The sequence below is a fragment of the Perca fluviatilis genome, chromosome 6 (assembly GCF_010015445.1).
Source record: "Perca fluviatilis chromosome 6, GENO_Pfluv_1.0, whole genome shotgun sequence".
Taxonomy (NCBI): Eukaryota; Metazoa; Chordata; class Actinopteri; order Perciformes; family Percidae; genus Perca; species Perca fluviatilis.
In genome coordinates this window covers 26,499,467-26,515,562 of record NC_053117.1, presented here as the reverse complement: position 1 = coordinate 26,515,562, position 16,096 = coordinate 26,499,467, and the positions used below count along the sequence as shown (strand labels likewise).

General features: G+C 37.9%; 3 protein-coding genes across 3 annotated transcripts; 1 reads left to right on the top strand and 2 right to left on the bottom strand.

Annotated features, from left to right (window-relative positions):
- The first annotated feature begins 817 nt into the window (after window positions 1-817).
- On the top strand, window positions 818-3,098 carry dynll1 (dynein, light chain, LC8-type 1). The gene is made up of 3 exons (XM_039804314.1): window positions 818-947; window positions 1,720-1,858; window positions 2,718-3,098. Exons 2-3 carry the CDS (start codon window positions 1,727-1,729, stop codon window positions 2,853-2,855), a joined length of 270 nt encoding a protein of 89 aa, XP_039660248.1. The 5' UTR covers window positions 818-947; window positions 1,720-1,726; the 3' UTR covers window positions 2,856-3,098.
- A 1,219-nt stretch (window positions 3,099-4,317) lies between these two features.
- rpl6 (ribosomal protein L6) lies at window positions 4,318-8,918 on the bottom strand. The gene is made up of 6 exons (XM_039804313.1): window positions 8,742-8,918; window positions 8,546-8,644; window positions 7,449-7,592; window positions 4,926-4,974; window positions 4,633-4,817; window positions 4,318-4,508 (listed from the first exon to the last, which is right to left on the bottom strand). The coding sequence occupies exons 1-6, from the start codon at window positions 8,910-8,912 to the stop codon at window positions 4,356-4,358; spliced, it is 801 nt and encodes a 266-aa protein (XP_039660247.1). The 5' UTR covers window positions 8,913-8,918; the 3' UTR covers window positions 4,318-4,355.
- A 1,640-nt stretch (window positions 8,919-10,558) lies between these two features.
- On the bottom strand, window positions 10,559-15,990 carry acaa2 (acetyl-CoA acyltransferase 2). Its single transcript, XM_039804369.1, has 10 exons — window positions 15,832-15,990; window positions 14,567-14,733; window positions 14,290-14,418; window positions 13,962-14,078; window positions 13,682-13,829; window positions 13,349-13,524; window positions 12,890-13,019; window positions 12,682-12,752; window positions 11,326-11,480; window positions 10,559-11,224 (listed from the first exon to the last, which is right to left on the bottom strand). Exons 1-10 carry the CDS (start codon window positions 15,845-15,847, stop codon window positions 11,143-11,145), a joined length of 1,191 nt encoding a protein of 396 aa, XP_039660303.1. The 5' UTR covers window positions 15,848-15,990; the 3' UTR covers window positions 10,559-11,142.
- Window positions 15,991-16,096: the final 106 nt, after the last annotated feature.

Genomic DNA, 16,096 nt, shown 5'->3' with positions numbered 1-16,096 from the left:
GTTCTCTAAAGCTGTCAGATATGTTTAAAAGTTGGAATCTTTAAAAATATAAAAGGAAGTAGTCTCTTAAGCCAAATCATTTTTTCATTGTAGACATTTTGCTCCCTGGACTGGAGCCAGTTCCGCATCTCGCTCCAGAAAGATTACACTGATAGGTTTTTATTTATCTTTTTGATCAACATATTTGAAATATTACAATACAAGGAGATACATGTCAGTTCATCACACATTTTCATTTAAATTATTTGTCTGTTAAGTCACTATCTGAAGCAGGTAACATTCTGGTTATTGAGCCCAGTGATGAAAGGGATATATATTTGCAGTATTACGAAGTGGATGTCTGGCGTGGCATCTCCCCAAAAAATCCAGTCTTATAGTTTTTCTACATTGCATATACACAAAAAATTTAACTATGCACACAATTCTGAAAACTTGAAGCATGTATCAGACCAGGCTTTTGTTTTTTCTCCAAACTGCTTAACCATTGATTTCACTCAAATATAAATTATAAATCAACCACTGACTGAAATCTTGCCACTTTAACATCTTATATTTATACATGAAACAACAATATCAGACATAACAAAAGAAAACATGAAACAAAAAGCAATACAGACAACATCGAACTGTACCAAAGAGATGTTAACTTAGACATATATTATACACTTCATTTATTTTTGCACTGATTTTCGCGCTCCGGCAGCAATCGTGTCGCAAGGCATGATGGTTTGAAATAAAATGCAGGCAGAAATACCAGAAAGATAGTCCTGAATCAGCCAATGACAGCGCCCTGTGCATTAATACCAGCCAATGGGAACACGTCAAGGCAGCAGTCTCTTACGCTACACACCCACATTACTTTTGTGTCAACCACTTCGCGGGAGTTGTCACAACAGGAGCGGTCATCTCTTTAAAAACTAGCCAAACACTATACGGGAGACTAGCAGGTAAATTTAAACATTTCGCATGTTGAAAATTATCGGTTGGTTAATTGATTCAGTTTTTAAGTATTGTCGAACGGTAACATCTGTGCTTACTGTTTAACGTTAACTGTTATTCTTTTTGCGGGATGAATGAGCAGCTAACGTTAGTTAACGCGCTTTAACGTTAGCAAATCAACAGCTCGCTGAATATGCCTGTGGCAAAACCCTTCTCCCTTTAAAATCTGATAATGTTAAGTCCTATTTATACCAAACGTTAGCTATAATATTATTGTAAGAATTTGATATTTATTTTGGTATCCTGATGTTGAAGCAAAGCTCGCTTTTTCGCTGCTTTCTAATGTCTTACGTTAATGTTTTTAATGCGTTAGTTGGAGAATGTACTTTCATTTTGCAGCCTCAAATTACTGGTAGCTATTTTTGTTGAAACCTCGGGTAAAATTGAGACGATAATCTCAAATGTCTTGCGTATCCATAGAAACTACGCAGAGCGCGCATCCACCGAGCTGATGGAAGTTGTTATGCAACACTTGTATGGCTAGTTTAAATGTTAACGTTATGTGTCAGTTATTATGTAATGATAACTTCGTCACTAACTAACCGCCCCCCCCCCCTTGGATGATGAGACCCTGTATCTTCTCCATGCAGTATCGTTTTATTCAATTGATGATGAGGACCGTTAGGATGTTCATGCGCTAGAGTGTATTGCATTGTTTGTGTGCCAATGCGCCTGTGATGAAGATGATGATAAATCCTCCGCTGTGTTTTGGTTTCCCAGGGCAACCATGTCTGAAAGAAAGGCAGTGATAAAAAATGCCGACATGTCGGAGGACATGCAGCAGGACGCCGTTGAGTGTGCCACACAGGCCCTGGAGAAGTACAACATCGAGAAAGACATCGCTGCATACATCAAAAAGGTAAAACTACTGCTGAGGCATCTTTCATTTAGTTCGTACGTTCACACAGTGTAACTTTAACCTACTGACTTGTCAGCAAAATGTAGTACTTCTATTCAGTTGAAGGCAACTAGTGATGTGAAGCTATTTTGCACTCGCTGACCAACAACACTGTGCATAATTAATGTTAACCCAGCCTGGTATTTGTAATTGTTTCCCCTTTCCCTGAGTAAACCAGTTACCCTAGGACTGACTGTCGTGCAGAAGCCAAATTCCCACCTTGTATCTCCATTGTGGCATTCCTGATCAGTTTAGTGAGGGACACAATTGAAAACTTGGGTATAGCTGTATATTATCTTTCATAGTATGTGTTGCCATAGTATTTCATAGTATAAATGTATCAAACAAATGTGTTAATTTAAAGTCTTACAAAATGAATAAGCTAGCAAACAGTACCATGTTATTGTCATTTAGCTGTTAAAACCTAAAAGGACATTTGATCACAATGGCCAAATTCCCAGACTTAAATCACCCAGCCTAAGTTTGGGGGACATACTTTTAAAAATTTAGTGATTAGCTTATATAATACATACAATATAAAAAATATTTCCTGTCAGTAACATCATTAAATTTGATTCAATTTTATTTAGTGTCAAATCATTTCCAGAGGTTGCGAGGTGAAACAAGTATACTTTCATTTCTCCCAGCAACAACAATCTAGTGTGCAGAAAACGGTATTGTTAGTTGTGATTAAAACCATAAATGATATCTGTGATTTGTCACTTGTTTTTGGCATTAAGCAATGTACCGTCTCTTTTCTTCACACCTCCCAACATGTTGGTTCTCAAACGTTTGAACACAATGTGTCTTTGTACCACAGGAGTTTGACAAGAAATATAACCCGACCTGGCACTGCATCGTTGGGAGGAACTTTGGCAGCTACGTGACTCACGAGACCAAGCATTTCATATACTTCTACTTGGGTCAGGTGGCCATCCTGCTGTTCAAGTCTGGCTGAGGGAACGCATTTTCTCGACACCAGATGACCACACATACAGTACTGACTGATTTGACAAAGGCACTTATCATTCCTTGGCAAGGGGCCGCTGCCTTTTTCTGTGCTGCTTTCTACTTTGTTCTGTTTTTGAGGATAAAATACGTGGCCATGTTAAAGAGATGAAACACTTGTATTTATTTTTGTCTTGTTAAATTAGACATGTCTTTTTTATTAAAGCGTAGCTGTTAAGCTGTCTGGGTCCAATGTCTGGTGAGGTCATTTCATTGCACTGCTTCATTATACACAAATTGAACCAGGATATTTATAATCCAATATGACCAGATATATCATGTTTTGATATGTATAGATTACCTTGTATTGACACTGTAAATTTGCAGTGCATTTAACAAGAGGGATGGAATTATCAATTTGCAGTAGCCAGGGTAGTGTATGCATGACATTTTTCAGCAATCTGGAAAGGCAAATCATCGGGAAAATAACACTGACATACAAGGAAGTGTCTTTGACACAATGTTAACCCTTGTGTTGTCTTCCCGTCAACCTTGAGAAAAAAAAATGTTGACGCCTTTTTCTCATTTTCTTTGCTTTTTCCAATGTTTGAAATAGTTAAAATTTTCTTCTACAAATTTTCAGCACTTATTTCTACGTCCCATATTTTCTGATATAAAACAAATTGAAAACGGGTCAATGTGACCCGAAGTCAACACAAGGGTTAAGGTCTAGTTCAATGAGTCAAGTCACTTGCATTATGCAGGCAGCTGTTAACTTTTTCAGAACACCATTAGCCTTTGAATTTCTGATGCTCATTTATAGTTACAGAAGGAATAACTGAACAAACATCCAGGCAAATCTACTGAACGTACATGGTACTTGCAAATGGTTTAGTTTCTTTTTCAGTTCAATCTACAAGATATCCTTAGGCATTTATATTTAGATGCACCTGCAGAAGACAATAAAACCTGATAATGGTAAATTCATAGATCATAACTAGAAGGTGAACAGTTTCCCCCCCCCCAGTGTATAGCAAGCCTGGTGGCCCACTGGGCCTAAGTTGACCCCCACCAGGCCTAAGCCACTGGGAATTATTTATGTATTACGATATTCTTTATCTACAGTTACAGTATGGTGGCTCGGTTGGAAACTTACATTTTTAAAATCTCCAGTTATCTTGTAGCACTGACTTAATATAGGGCCCTAAGATATTGGCCTTTTGCTTTTTTATTCTTAATTTGCAGTTCTGGCCATGATTCAGTTATCACAGAAACTATTGGGCTCTACATGAAAGCTGCAATCAGTATGGGACTGGCCCCAGCCAGGCCACTAGGCTTAGCATCTTTTCTGGGGGAAACCGTTGATCGTACCATTTCAGCTGTTAGAACAATACTAAATTGTATTCTGTTAGGAAGGATGGCTGCAAGTTAATCGGACGGACGGACACAGAAAAAAAAAAACGAGGCAAAAAGAGGGTATTAGACGATGGTACTCTTTATTACAACACATTTAGAAAACCAGCTTGTGTGGGAAGACACCATTAGACAAGCTGAAGGAAGAGCGCAAGTACCCTTTGAGCTGAGGTACTTTCTTGATGAGGGGCAGGAGCTGAGCATCAACAGCCTTCTGGTCCTCTTTCCTCTGCTCTGTCAGCTGGTACTTCTGCAGATTGAGAGAAGAAAAGAAAACCAGTGACTCAGGCATCATAGATCCAGAAGTCAATGTCCCATAGAAATGGCCAAAATGTGCACAGTAGTGTAATATAAGACAATATCAGCTAGTTCACCTCTTTCTCTGTATCAAAGATCTCTCCCTCCTGGTGACGGGGCCTCCTCAGCTTCTTCTTCTTGAAGTAGGCATCGTTGAGAGTTTTGGGGATCTTCATGCCAGAGATGTCGATTTTGGTGTTTGTGGCAATGGAAAACTTCTGGTGAGCCCTGCGCAGGGGTACTCTGTTCAAGGCAAGAGGGCCTACAAGTATGCAAACAAGAAAACACGGTTAGAAAAGGAGTATAAAAATGTCCAGCATCTTTCTGTACGACCTGTACAATCTTCACCATCAAAAACCGTCATCCTTACCAGTGACGAGCAGGAGACCACTTGAGAGCTGCTTCAGGAACACCACACGCTAAAAAAAAAAAAAACAAAAACTCTTTAGTATTAAACTATTTTATTGGGGTTTTGCGCACTATTCAACTCCAGTAGTGAGCTCATAGTCAGTCATATTTGTGCCATTTGAATAAGACTGTTCAATAGCTGCAATCCACTTTCATGCCAAGCTATTTAGAAGAGGAAAAATAAATCAACTTGACACAATCCTGATTTTATCAGTAGGGCGCTCTGACTGTCAGATTCACAGCTGAAACATTATTTAGGTCAGCTACTGCTCAAAGTGTGTGTGGGCACTAGCATGCCTCCATAACTTGCCAATGTAGCATTTGAGTGTGGGAGGGAGGGACAATGTCTGCGGTACTGAGGGTGTGTGATTATAGTGATGCGTCAAGCATGCTTGTTGTAGAAAATACATTTTTCATGCAGAATAAGGACGCACCACTTATTTGTTTTGGGGCCAATATCTTTAGGCACCCTGTCCTACGAGTCTGAAAGCTGGACTGCACTGCCATCATGTTGTGAATTTAAGACATTTCTGACAGTTCGAGAAAAGTCTGTCTCTAGTCCAACTATTACAACGGTAAAAATAATGCCTTCTACAGTCAGTGTTAGAGTGAGATGGTGTACAGTGAAGTGTCACAACCGGACATTAATAGACTAAATGGGCATTTCCTTTAGTCCCTCATTTTCTGCATTAGTCCCCTATGGAGGTTATAAGTTGTCGATTGTAAAATCAAAATTGTCCAAAAAAACATTCTGTGCCATTTTGGGTTTAATTTAACTGCCAGTTCAACCATAAAACTATCAGTATCTATGCTATGATAACTAACCGTCTACTCCGATAACTACTGTTAACGCAAACTGTTTGAGCTGTTCCGACAGTCGATTTTAATTGCTTCTACAAGACAAATGGAAATCTTTAATCACCATGATTAATTATTTCATAGTCCTAACAGTAACTATTTTGACAACCTAAAATTTTCAGTTAGATAAAATTGCACAGCTTGTTCCACAACTTATAGATTGACTTCTGTTATATACGTTGTATGAAAAAAAACTTAACTACATTTAATAGATCATGTGTAGGTTGCCTAGCTTGCATAAAAAAAACTGTCAACGGGAATAAATGCAGGATCATAGTCAACATTTTGATGGAGATATCCTTTTGTTTACATCTGGATTAGGCCTGCACGATAAATGTTATAAAATCACGAGCTCGATTCACCCCCGTTCGCGATTTTTACGAGCCAACTGCATCACAAACGCTCCTCCTTTCTTCTGTGAGTTTTAAACAGACTGTATAAAATCTGTTGCTCGCCCTTCTAGGTTCTCACAAAGTTCAGGGCTTCACCCTCAGCCAATGACAAAGCGCCTTTTAGTCATGAGTTTCATTCGTTGAGCGAGCGCCGTAGTTTGGAGAGCCTTCGAGGCTGCAGCATCATCTAACTAGTGCGACAGGAAATAAAAATTGATATTGATGAAAACCCAGGTACTACTGACGAGAATCAGCCAACCACTCCATCTCAAACCGAACTCGTTCCGAAAAAAGGCTCTCATTCGGTGGTTTGGAAGTATTTTTGATTCAAGCAAGAAGACTGTCAGTCTGATGTGATTTGCGAGGCATGCCCTCATTGCAGCAGCACCACCAATCTTTACCAGCACCTCAAACGTCACCACAAAGCGCAATATGATGAAGCCGTACAAGGCAAGAGGTCCAAAAGTCTTCCAACAACGCAGACAAGCAGTTAAAGTGTGCTAAGAAAGACTGTTTGATACTGTACTTAAATTGGCAATTGACAAACTATTTCTCTAGAGACTGAAGTTTCAGCATGTTGATTGAGGTTTTAATTATGTAAAGACATGTTCAAGGAGTTCAGATAGAGCATGTATCGGTGCCATATTTAGTTCAATGTGTTATGTCGCTATTTTTGGTAGCCTACTGTACTTAAATGGCCAGTATGTACTTCATTTTCTTTATTCATTGAAGCATCCATGTTTACAGGCTTGTGGTGATGGGCAATGTGCTATAGGTGACCAAAAAATAAATAAATAAAAATAAAGTGTTTGGTACTGCCAATTTGTTTTGTCTTTATTCATGTGTGCAATAAACATTACACTTGTTGAAAAAAAAATTTGAGATTCATATTTTCCCGAATCGTGCAGGCCTAATCTGGATCATAGATTGTGTCTTCAGATTATAATTACCAATACTTGTTTGTGATTATGACCTCAGTCTACATCAGTCAAACAAGTTCTGTAAAAAAAATAGAGATGATCCTGTTTAATAAAGAAACCCTAACATTGGACTCTAATCTTTATCACTGCTGCGTCATGTATGACATTTAATGGCTGCTCTGTCATACAAGGGGTATTGCATATTCACCTGTTGAGCTTTTTCCAACACACAAAGCATTGTGTGTGCCAATCATTTCTGCTAATCTGTGAGAACATCAGAAATCCTTGTCAAGACATGCCAGAAATTGTTCTCACCTTTCCACGGTGGCGACCAGTAAGCAGAATGAGGACAGTTCCTGGGGTGATGGAGCTGCGCAGCTTCCGCTTGTGCTGGCTGAAGGGTTTCTTCCCATGGCTCTTCAGCTTACGTGGAACATCCTCTGTGGGGTAGTAGCGAGGCTACAACAGCAGCACATGGAAATATATATTACCATTTTAAATCTAGGTTTGCTGCAAAAACCCAGTTGAGACACACAAACAAAAAACAGGTTCATTAATTTTCACTTATGGCCCTGACACCCCAAGCTGACGGCCAAGAACTAACGGTGACGAAGACGACTGTGGCATTGCCTAATGTGTTGCCAGAAACGTGTCTGAAGCGGTGCTGCTGCTAGCCTTGTCTGTACACATGTAGGTTTCCCATAAACAAATCTATACCGATTTGATTACAGCAAAGACAACGTCCGGCAGTATTGATGGCAAAATAGGCTACAGAATATTTCGTTCTGTATTGACAGGTGCAATATTAGAAAATTGATTTTTTATTACATTTATATCTGCATTTTAGCAAAACCTAGAGACTTTCAAACATCAACATGTCTTACCGACAAACATCTTTTTGTATCCCATTTTGCCTCGAAACACTTCCAACATGCACCTGAGACGTGCATGTCACGCAGGCAGTGTGTAAGCTCTAACCTGTTAACATGGGAGTCGAAATATAAACTGTAACCGGCCTAAGCAAAGAATTCTCCCTACGGTGGAAGAGGAGGGACCAAACCCAATACTTTCCATTCAGAACAGAAGACAAAATAAGTACTACTTTGCACAAGTAATTTGCAAAATAGTTTGATTACGTTTTAGTGATTGATGAAAATTCTGGGTTTTTTTGTTTGTTTTTTAAAACACATCTTAGTTCTGATAGTACGGTAGAATAGTCTTAATATTGGCATGAGAAAAAAAAAAAAAAAGTTGATCATCCTTTAAACAGTTGATATACAATCCTATAGTCAGGCACACATCCTAGACTCCATGTGTGCCAATTCCATTTCTCTGTCAGCACAATGACATTTACAGTTCCAACTCAAACAATAAGGGGAAAAAAACAACAACCCAATTCACACATTACCCACCATTTTGCGCAGCTTGACGACACGAGTGCCTCCATTCTTGTCTCCACCAACTGTCTTGACAACAGTTGCCTGGGGTTTCACCTTAAGCTTTTTCTCCACCTGAAACCAAAGCAAATTATCATCAATACAAGACAGTCAACAAGTTTTATGTGCATTTATCATTCATTTTGTTGGGTATCAAGAGATCTGTCCACACCTTGGTCTCAGTGGTCTTGGTCTTCCTCTTGTACATGGCCCTGCGGGCGTACATAGCGGACCGGGAGTAACGGCCGATGCCCCGGACCAGAACCGGGTTACGGCTCCCGTGCTTCTTCTTGGCAGCCTTTTTGTCTCCCTCTGCCATCTGACACAAGGCAAAGTAAGACATGTTAGTATACCAATTGCAACAATAGTGTGTAGTGTCAATAATCTCAAAAGGATTTTATTTGATGTGGCTCATTTTTTTATAATCCTGAGACCACAAACCATAGTCTCTTTGATTGGATAATGCATTGTATACCGTTTAATAGTATTATGGTTCTGGTATCAACTACAGACGACTAGCACTGTATCAATACTACTACAGCCTTCAAGTAACAAATCTTGTTCTCAATCGAAATTACATACTGCATTTGTAAACAGCAGATTATCACAACCATATTACACAATGAACTGGTAAACAGCAGAAAAGATCACAACCATACCACAAAACAAAATGATGCGTTTGGTTGAGTGCTAACACCACAACCATCACCAATTCAGAACAGGCATGACAAGTAAGGTAAGCTAGAAATTAGCAACATAGCACAGAAGAGTCGCTTTACTGGCTAGCCAGCCACTTGTCTTCTCAAACTGACAATTTAATGTTTTAAAAGGAAAATGAGTATTTGACAGCGGAATTGCATGGTAACACAGTACAGAAGACTTGACAGTTGTCGAAGGACAACACGTTTCTATTAGCCAGCTAGCTAACGTTATGGACAGCACGAAGGCTAACCGGCGGCCTAGGACTGCAGATAGAACAAACTGTTCATTATTATACACATGACGGGTGAATCATAGTAATAACGATGTCTAACGCATCGTCTAAATACAAGGATTCGTCTCCTGATATTTGGAGACTCTAGTTTTTATTCTGTAACACAGATGCAAACAGATTTTATTCCAACAGAAACACGAAGGCAATGGTGTCTTACCTTTGCTATGAAAAAAAGAACGACATCCGGGGATGTGACGTATATAAGGACGCTGCACGATGACGTTTACGTAATTGCGTCGAGTTTTAAGGATTTGGTGGTCCTTGTTGTCCTAAATATAGTTTCCCTTTATCGTTCTCTTAATACATCCATGCCTTTATCCTCACAGTAAATTTGAAAGATAATCAACATTGCAATTGTTTTTAACGAAGAACAACATTTTCACACTTTTCTTTACTAAACAAATGTATTTCTATATATTTTATCTGCACATACAAACAAAAACACAATTAATGCTTGTATAGAGCTTATTTGTCTTTAAGGAAAATATCATTTTCATAAATAAAGAACAACAAACAATGTTCCTAACTTTGTACTTTTCTTAATTAATGTAAAAAAATAAAGAAAAAAATTAAACAATCCTTAATCTCTGTTACAGCAGAGCATTAAATATATTTTCTGCATATTCTTTTATTTTTTTAAACTGTACACATCAATTCCAGACTTTTTTTTACTTTTTAAAAAGTTTTAAGGGGGTTGTTACGAGTACATGAATCTCTGATATCAAATATCATTCAGTACATTCAGTAATCCATTCTCTATGGTTATGGTCTAGGTTATGGTTTTGAGTATATGTAACAAAACAATCAAATGTAACTTTCCTAAAGAGATAAAAAAAAAGACACAATTAAAATATATATTTGTAAATAAAAACAACCATTAAAACTAATAAGAAGTAGTAGTGGTTATCTGGTAAATCTTAATTCCCTGCTAATCTAGGAAAAATAGCATTGGCTGCTGTCAAGGGCTGGTCACGGAAGAAAAAAACTTCACTTATTTTTTGGAAAATGTATTTATTGAGATTCTTTGACACAGAATTACAACTTTTGCTGGAGCCATCACAGGTCAGACAAATGATTCCTGATAATGGACTGATAGACAACATTTTAATGGCAACATTTTTAGTTCAGAGTTCCATTAAACCTTACTATAACCCAACACAAACTGTACTTTATGAGTTAATGCTATGCTACACAAGTTAATGAGACCAAGGAACTAGCTATGCGTCTCAGGCACATCCATAAACAGTCTGGTGCAACGACCACAGAAACATGAGTTAGCTCTTTATCTTCACATGGCTTCCAAGGCAAAACTGGACTGAAACATTTGTTGTCCATTTTTTTTTTTATATAGGCTGAAAGAAGTTAGAGTTACAGCAAAAAAAATGAATGTTGAGTTTTCTTTGTGTGCCAGGGAAAAACAGACCAGCAGTACCTCACGTTAAGATAAGATTTGCCATTGATCTGTACGTGAAGGAAATCTCTTTTTAGCATGTATGACCTGAGTTTTATTTTATGCGAGTAGATGGTGGGACAAGACATTCTTCTACAGGAATTCCTCTGATATTGGCACCTATTTTGGTCAGTACTTTTCAAGGATGATAGCGATGCCCTGACCACCACCAATGCAGGCAGAGCCAACAGCATACTTGCCTCCTCGTCGCCTACCGAAAACAAAGTTCATTATTCAAAGTTACTTAAACTTAATGTGCAGACATCTTCCCTGATATACTGTACATGCAATAACTAAAAAGGACAAAATTACCTGAGCTCATGAACCAGGTGGGCAGTGATACGTGCTCCAGAAGCACCGAGAGGATGTCCGATGGCAATAGCTCCACCGTTAACGTTGCTTTTCGCTGGATCCAGTCCAAGAGACTTAGCAACAGCCAGGTATTGAGCACCAAAAGCCTCGTTCACCTGTGCAAACCAAATTACACCAATGACACAACTGAGTAATAGCTACCTAAATAAATCAAAACATGTGAAATGCAGTTTTCAAAAATAACAATAATTGAAAGTTACAATAATAATAATAATAATAATAATAATAATAATAATAATAATTGAAAGTACGTCAAAATTGGACTTGAGTATTCCATTTTAAACTACTCTATACTTCTACTCCACTACATTTCAGAGGATTGAAATGTAGATTTATCTTACGGCTACAGTTACAAGTTACATGTCAGATGAAGACTAACTCTTTGTATAAAGTGCAGAAGTATTTAAAAACCATTTAGAACTTTACTTTTGTATAAGTAAACTTTTAAATGCAGGCCATTAACTTGTAATGCAGTATTTTTTTGATTGCTGTATTGGTGCTTTTAAGTACAGGACCTGAGTACTTCTTCCACCACTAGTAAAATGTATGACACAATCTGAGGCCAAAGAGATCAACCGACGGCACAATCTCCCTCGCCCTCTACACTGCCCTCCCTCACCTGGAACCAGACGAACACGTATGTGAGAATGCTGTTCATAGACTATAGTTCTTTATTCAACTTGTGCCCTCCAAGCTCATCACCAAGCTCAGCGACATGGGACTCAACACCACCCTCTGTGATTGTGATTGGATTATATATATATATATATATATATATATATATATATATATATATATACACACACACACACACACACACATATATATATACACATATATATACATACATATATATACATATATACACACACACACATATACACACATATATATATATATATATATATATATAACACATACATACATACATACATACATACATACACACACACACACACACACACACTTCTCATTATGCATATATACATTATATTCCTTTTTACATTCAGTCTTATTCATTTGCAACACTGTCTACACTAATTATTTGTTTATAACTTAACCCTATATCTTAAGAGGCACTATATTTTCTATTGTCTTGGATTCAGATTTTGCTTTTACTTGTGTTTTTTCTTCTTCTTTTAGTTATTTAATGAGCTTTGTTGAAGGTGCCTAAGGCCAAAGATTGTCATTGCCATCGACTACCTCCGTTATTGTTGTGCACATGACATAAAGAACCTTGAACCTTGAACCTTGAGGGATGAAGTCACAGATATTGGTGTTTCACTGAAAACAAACCTCCACAAGATCCATGTCGTTGAGAGTCAGTCCGGCTTTTTTAAGAGCTCCTGTGATTGCTGGAACGGGACCTAAAATGATTTAGGGAAAACAGAAATTCTTACTATAAAGAAACCAATGTCAAATACCACAACTGTTTATTTAGTCATTCATTCCTTCTTATTTCAAAAGGGATTAAACTCATCCCAACAACAGTGGTATCACTTACCAATTCCCATAATGCTCGGGTCACAGCCTGACACATGATAGGCCACAATTCTAGCCAGTGGAGTGAGCTTGTGTTCATTCAGCGCATCTTCACTCGCAATCACCACACAGGCAGCACCATCAGATACACCCTGGAGATCAAGAAGAGTGTTAGATTTAATAATAATAATAATAATAATAATAATAATAAGAGTAGGCTACTTCTCATGGTAGAAGTAACATTAGTTGCATGATATTTATATTCAATATATTTTACTATAAATCAAACTGTGGCACTGTAAATGACACAAGTTGTAACTCCTTTATCAACTAAATGTTTCCAGTTTTTCATGTTACATCAATTGGACACTGTTAAGATAAAATAATAAACTTTTTTTTGTTTAAAGTAGAACGGACCACAAAAAATAAACTGACCACCTCAGAACCTAAAGTTAAGTGAACATCGTAGGCGTAAACTCACTGAAGCATTGGCAGCAGTAACAGTCCCTCCCTTCTTGAAGACAGGAGGCAGTTTGGCTAACTGTTCTAGTGTTGTCTGTGGACGAGGGTGTTCATCCTGAGCCATGGACACCTTGCCTTTTCTAGCTTTCACATCAATGGGAGCAATTTCGGCTGTATAGTAACCAGCCTCATGAGCTGTAAATAGAACAAAGTTACAATTTAACTTTTAAGAATGAGCAAGGTTAACTTCCTCACTCCAGCCTTTCATTTTTCAAAAGCAATATATTTCAGTGTTACTATGTGGAAGGTGAGCAGACCGTGAAAATATTGAAAAGAATAAAACCCGTCTTACCGGCCTTCCACTTTTGTTGCGTCTGGTATGCATAGTTGTCAACTTCTTCTCGTGTGATCTGGTATTTCTCTGCCAGGTTTTCTGCTGTGATGCCCATTGGGATTTTGACATGCAGGTCAGTCAGACCCGCCCACAAGGTGTCCTCTAGCTGTCAGGCAGACCAGCAGAGGTTTTATCTTTGCGTCAAAAGCTTAATAACAAGCTTTCTTTATGACCACATGTACATGTATGTCAAATATTCAAAAATAAACAAACATTTTTTGAAATAAATAATAATAACCTTGAGATCGACTCCAAACTTTGTACCAAATCGTATGTTGCGAACAGCATATGGAGCCTGGCTCATGCTCTCTGAGCCTCCACACAGGACCACCTCTGACTCCCTAAGGCAAATCTCCTACAAACACACCAAGTAAACAGGGTTTTGTAAGACACATTATGTTGAATTGATATATGTGAAATATTATACTTTTATTATCGTATGGACCATGCTCTTGTTTGACATATCTCCAGTCTTTTACACACATATACAGTACAGTACAATAGTATGGATAATTCTACATTTGTATTTCCACCAGAATGTTTTTTGTTCTTGGTGGATTGCTTACTTGAGCGCCATTGATGATGGACTGGAAGCCAGATCCACACAGTCTGTTCACAGTAAGAGCAGGCACTGGGATGGGAACACCACACCTCAAACCCACATGACGAGCAATGTAGGGTGCATCAGCTGAGCTCTGATATTAGGGGCGTAGATAAAGATAAATGAAAAGGTAAGGACCAAACTGAGGGCACTAGTCACAACACAAATAAGCATGTCAAAATAGGCACTTTCATGTGATGGTAGTTGTGATCTGTTAAATATGGCCGTTGGATTTTAAGTACCTGCATGACATTTCCCATGATGACACTGTTTATAAGTTCTGGTGCAATGCTCCCTGCAGCAAGGGCGGCTTTGGCTGCATGCTCAGCCAAGTCTGTTGCACTGTGATCCTTCAGCACGCCACCATAGGTACCAAACGGAGTGCGCTTGGCAGCTACAACAAATACACCTGCAGAGGAACAGAGTATTTTAGTACAGCGACAAGGACTTCAAACCACCATATATATATATATATATATATAGAAATGATGCCTATTGATTAAAGAGCTGTATACAAATCTAATTACAACAGTGACACAGGATGTTTTTAATTGGCAAGTTACACAAAATTGTGGTGCCTTCTTTGAAAGAACATACTGTTTAATAGACAACAACGAAAACACTTTTTATTTATACATAATTTTCATTACCCTGGTTAGTGAACTTGATCTAAACCAGAATTGCCTAGAATGGCTTTGAAAAACATGCACACCTCATGTAAACTATTGGCTATCCTACGATATGGGCCAAAAGTCACTGGATGCCTTAACGTGCCATGACATTTGTCAATAACCTATAGCACCTGACTTGCAGGAGGGGTGTTTAGTGTTGTGCAATTTTTCCTGTGTAAACATTGAGTAAAACATTTAAGTTTTGAGGCATTTGTATTTTACTCTAGTTTTTCCCTTTTATGTTACTTTATAGTTCCACTCTACTAAATGTCAGAGGGTAATATTGTACTTTTTACTTCACTGCACTTATCTGAGATCTGTTGTTACAACTATTTACTTTTTTTTCAAAATATGTTTTTACATTCAAATCGTATAATCCGATTTGATAGCTAGATAGATTTATAGATATTTTACTTTTGATAGATTTTTCTGATATTTTTACTTATTTTTACATGAAATGTTTTAAATGCTGTACTTTTACACAAGTTTTTTTTTTTTAAGTAAGGAGACTTTCCCTCCACCACTAAGAGTATTATTATTTGCACTTAAATGGATCGAAACAACGGACAAACAGCTGTTAATGACTTGACACCATCTTGTCACCTTTCACCTACTTTGCAGTAACATTGTGATCAGAAAACCTTTTTAAACTCTTTTGAGATTTACATAAAGTCAACTTTAAATCGATGCCATTCATTTAGCTACACTGCGACAAAAAAAGAAGTAACAATGTAAAGTTACCCCTAACATTAAACCATAGACTGTTAATATACAGTCTATGCATTTAACCCACTTGCTTTTTTTGCTTCCAGCTGAATTGAAACGTGTTTGTTTACCTCTGAGAAGCGCCATAATGCAGAATCAACAAACCAGCAGGATCAAACTCTTGGGCCGATGTCTTCTTGTGGCACTCTGAATCTGTCCGTGATGATTATAGACCTGATTACTGCGACCTTTCTCCTAAATATAATGGATGAGAGAGAACGCAGTACAGTGCAGCCGCTAACTTTCCACTCGTCCAGCAAGATTCGACAGAAAAGTTACATGTAAATTCAAACTTAGACATTATTAAAATCTTAAAAAAAAACATTAATGTCACGC